Genomic DNA, 4,795 nt, shown 5'->3' on the forward strand with positions numbered 1-4,795 from the left:
GATGGGATAAATTGCAGACTTGATTTTTTAAATCTCAAAATTTTGAGATTTATTGCTACTATATTCCTACTATATCCTATATACATTGCTACTATATCCTTTCCAAACTATATTGCTTTACAGGGTTAATAGATTCTGCACAAAACAGACGAGTAATATAATTCAACTGCAACTTTCGCAGGATTATAGTTGTTTGCACCAAAGATCTTATAGCGGAGATCTTTGGTTTGCACGGTGCATGTTTGTTAACTCTAAGATCTTTGGTTCGAATCGACTTTTTCGAATTCTGTTCCAGCGAGGCTTCTGTAGCCGTGACACGCGGGCGTCCGCGCACGCGATTGGAGGTTGGGAGCTGCGTTTGGAACCGTCCGGGCCGCGTTCGAATCGCTTGGCGGATTCCGGGTGCAGGGGGTTTGGAACCGTCCGGGCCGCGTTCGAATCGCTTGGCGGATTCCGGGTGCAGGGGGTTTGGAACCGTCCGAATCGTGCAGGGGGTTTGGAACCGTCCGGGCCGCGTTCGAATCGCTTGGCGGATTCCGGGTGCAGGGGGTTTGGAACCGTCCGGGCCGCGTTCGAATCGCTTGGCGGATTCCGGGTGCAGGGGGTTTGGAACCGTCCGGGCCGCGTTCCAATCCAACCACCAGTGGACCGTGAGTGAGAGGAGCTTGTACGTGGGTTGTCTTTACCCTCCCGCCTCGGCACCGCGGCTGGGTCTCACACAAGCCCTCTATGCGTGGGGCTCACGGCGTGTAAGGGTTGTATCTGAATTACAAGGGCCTTCAGGGACTCTAAACCTTCCCGTTTTTATATAGCTTGCATATATATCTGCTTGCATTAGGCAGGTAGCTTATAATGATGTACAAACCTCTCCGTTGATGAGCCAGCAGCCGTCTATTCTGTTTTGAATGTTTATTGCCCGCGGTAGTTTCCTCGACAACTCTTAACAATTGCTTTCTCCCATACATTGAACTGGACGCCAATTCAATGTTGCAGGAAGGAACTGCAGATGCCGGTTTACACCGAAGGTAGACACAACATGCTGGAGTAACTCAGCGGGACAGGCAGCATCTCTGGAGAGAAGGAATGGATGATGTTTCGGGTCGAGACTCTTCTTCAGACTTTGAGTCAGGGGAGAGGGAGACACAGATAAGGAAATGTAGGGTGTCAGAACGAGTCATCAAAGGGAATGAGGACAAAGGAAAATGTAGAATAGATCATTGGTACATAAAAAAGCTGGAGAAACTCAGCGGGTGCAGCAGCATCTATGGAGCGAAGGAAATAGGCAACGTTTCGGGCCGAAACCCTTCCTCAGAATAGATAATTGTTAACTTTAGGAGAAGGTTGACAACGAAGCATACAGAAATAAAATGTAATCAAAGGGACAGTCAGACTGGTCGGAGAACTAGAAAAGGGGATGGATGGAGATAGAGAGGGAAAGCAAGGGTTACTTGAAGTTAGATAAATCAATATTTATACCACTGGCGTGTAAGCTGCCCAATTTTGCATCAACCTGATCTGTTCCTCTCATGATTTTATACGCGACTATAAGATCACCCCTCATCCTCCTAAACTGCAAGGAACAGAGTCCCAGCCTATTCAATCTCTCCCTATAGCTCAGAGCCTCGAATCTGGACAACATCCTCATAAAGATTCTCTGTACCCTTTCAAACTTGACAACATCTTTCCTCTAAAATGGTGCCCAGAACTGAACACAATACTCTAAATGCGGACTGACCAACATCTTAGACAACGGCAACACGACCTCCCATCTTTTATGCTCAATGCTCTGTCTGATTAATACCCTCTTGCCTTGCTATTTCTTGCTGCTGAGCAGGGTTTGTAAATCCCAGAAACCTTTGTCACTTTTGTGCAATTTCCTGGTTTGAATGAGATGTGCTGAGACTATTGAGCATGTTTATTTTCTGTTACAGGTGCATATAGGCTGAAGGACGCAAAATGAGCCTGCGAAAGCAAACGCCCAGCGATTTTCTAAAACAAATCATAGGGAGGCCAGTGGTGGTTAAACTGAACTCGGGTGTGGATTACCGAGGTACCTAATGAGCGACTGACTTGCGTGTCGATCGTGCCGGTCATATCCTGAGATATCACAAAGTGCTTCATAGATAATGCAGTACTTGTGACATGAAGTTGGATGTTGGAAGATGGGAAATGCAAACTACAATTTGTATATAGCAAGCTCAAGCAAACACCAGTTCATAATAACCTGATCATCTGCATTCATAGTGATGCAGATTGATAAATGTAGACCAGGATAGTGGGAATAAGTCATTTGGTTTGAGATGCTGTTTAACCTGGAGGTATCATTTGTGCCACTTTGTCTCTAAAAGAGAGCAAGGGGGGACAGATCAGCTGTAACGGCACACCTTTTATGAGAAGAAGTGGCCCTAATTTTATTGGTAGGAAGTTTCTGTTCCCTTTGTATTTGCATGTTGTACATTTTATTTATCAGTGTTTTAATTTTGGAGTCCAATGAGAAGCTCCCTTTTCTACAGTGATAAAAGCTTTCCCCACACCTGATGGTGCATCATTATCTGTAATGCGATGGATCGTATCAAGTTTTATATCATTATCTTTCCCAATGAAGACTGGGAGTATATTACCTGGGTGTAATTACAAAAGAATGAATGGTTTATTAGCCCAAACATCGGGTGTGACTATAAACTTTAGTTTGAAGTTTGCATTAGTTGGGTTTTAATCAAGTTCTAATTAAAGTTCAGTTTAGTGAATCTCTAATCGTTTTATTATGTTGCCGTCCCTGTCAGTCCTATAATCTCAAATGGATGCAAATTGTCACTAGGTTGTGCAACTAGACATTGTCAGCATTTGTATTGAGCATTCTAGTACTGGGTGAATATATTTTCATTGCAGCTGTCTGATATTTGCCAGGTGTTTTAGCTTGTTTGGATGGATATATGAACATAGCACTGGAACAGACAGAAGAATATGTAAACGGTCAGCTTAAGAACAAATATGGAGATGCATTTATTCGAGGCAACAACGGTAAATTGATTTTTAATTTATAGTAAGATCAAAAAATTTGGTCCCCATTATTCTGAAGTATAAACAGCTCTTGTGTTGTTTCTTAACAAGATTATTAAAAATACAATCTCTTCCTTTAACTTTAGTGTGCCTGCTTCCCCCACTATCTTATTTGCTGCGTGCCTTTTTATTGTGTTACTTTTTCCATGTTGCCTGTTTTGTTTTCTTCTTGTTCTCCCATTTCTGGAAGAAAGTTAATATTGTTTTACGATGACATTGCTCTGCCTTTGATAGATTGGTTGTGCGAATTGTCGTAAGCTTGCTATGCAAGTATGCACACTATTTAAAATCTGATTTTACCTGATCTCATTTGTTCAATGACATAACAGCTATTGAGCCATGTCTCAGGAAAACAACAAACAAGCTCCCCTAATGGTCAGTCGATAACAGCTCAGTTATGTAATTGAGCAAAGTAAATAGTCAGTAGATAGTCCCCTTCCCTCCACATCTATCAATTGTGCTCCTTTTTAGAAGCATTTCTTCTAATTCCTTTTACCTATTAAAATAATTAAAATATTCTTACCCACTGAGTAAAACCCACTCATGTATCAGGCATGTTTCCTTCCTGAAGTTTCAACATTCTGCCCAAAATACGAAATTATGAAAGAAATAACAACAAAATATCCAAAGATGGCAAATCTTAATGATTTAGACGTTCGGACATGGATATTCTGATACTGCTGAATGTAATACTATTCTGGTAGTTGAACTAATCTTTCTCTCAAGGAAATAACCATTATTTATAAACCACCCTCATTAAAAAAAACAAGTGTTAAATTTCTATTCGTTTTTGGCTGGATGGGTGTCAACTATTATAACAACAACATTTTTTGTTTATTAAGTGGCATATTGCATCCAGTAAGCATGTGGTAATAGTTCCTTTACATTGGGTAGCTACATTTACAGTTTTTAATTCTGATGTAAAACAAGGTGGATTATGTGGAATGGATTGATTTGAAGAGGTAATGCATTTTCTCTGGCCCTTTCGTTAGCCTTCCCTGCTTCTATATATTTCTGGTAATTAACGCACTCTAAATGATGTTTAACGTCTTGATTTTTCAATTGGAAAATGCTTTTCACATTTTTTTTTCTTTCAGTGTTATACATCAGCACACAGAAGAGAAGACTTTAGATGATGTTGTAGACTGAATATTGATTTTTGATTTGAAAGGCATAATTTTTTTTAAATGTAACAAAACTTTTCTTTAACTCTTTTGAAAATTTAGTTTTCTACACTATATAACTGGTGGTTTATCGATAAAGAATGATTTAATCCATATCTTAGTTTGGTGTGATGTATGTGTCTTATTCTGAATGGTACTGGCCTATTTTGGAAGTATTGTATACAATTAAAGGAACGTGCATGTTTGGATAGTAGCTAATATACTGCTGAAAACATTGTGAATAAAGGACTTGATGTACACGTCTGACTTTGTTAAAGTTCAATAGTGCACAATAACAAAAATGATCTAATAACAAAACTTTAAAAATTCTTAAGGGGTTGGACAGGCTAGATGCAGGAAGATTATTCCCAAAGTTGAGGAAGTCCAGAACAAGGGGTCACAGTTTAAGTTTAGGAGGGAAGTCTTTTAGGACCGAGATGAGAAAATCATTTTTTACACAGAGAGTGGTGAATCTGTGGAATTCTCTGCCACAGAAGGTAGTTGAGGCCAGTTCATTAGCTGGATTTAAGTGGGAGTTAGATGTGGCCCTTGTGGCTAAAGGGATCAGGGGG

General features: G+C 40.4%; 1 protein-coding gene across 3 annotated transcripts; it reads left to right on the forward strand.

Moving 5' to 3' along the window:
* Positions 1-322: 322 nt before the first annotated feature.
* lsm6 (LSM6 homolog, U6 small nuclear RNA and mRNA degradation associated) lies at positions 323-4,483 on the forward strand. Of its 3 annotated transcripts, none has more exons than XM_055646350.1 (4): positions 323-344; positions 1,932-2,050; positions 2,908-3,021; positions 4,158-4,483. In XM_055646350.1, the coding sequence occupies exons 2-4, from the start codon at positions 1,957-1,959 to the stop codon at positions 4,190-4,192; spliced, it is 243 nt and encodes an 80-aa protein (XP_055502325.1). In that variant the 5' UTR covers positions 323-344; positions 1,932-1,956; the 3' UTR covers positions 4,193-4,483. The 3 variants fall into 3 exon arrangements, with proteins under 3 accessions (XP_055502325.1, XP_055502315.1, XP_055502307.1); XM_055646340.1 differs by lacking the exon at positions 323-344 and adding an exon at positions 489-667; XM_055646332.1 differs by lacking the exon at positions 323-344 and adding an exon at positions 489-650.
* The last annotated feature ends 312 nt before the right edge of the window (positions 4,484-4,795 follow it).

This window comes from Leucoraja erinacea, chromosome 1 (genome assembly GCF_028641065.1).
Source record: "Leucoraja erinacea ecotype New England chromosome 1, Leri_hhj_1, whole genome shotgun sequence".
NCBI lineage: Eukaryota > Metazoa > Chordata > Chondrichthyes > Rajiformes > Rajidae > Leucoraja > Leucoraja erinaceus.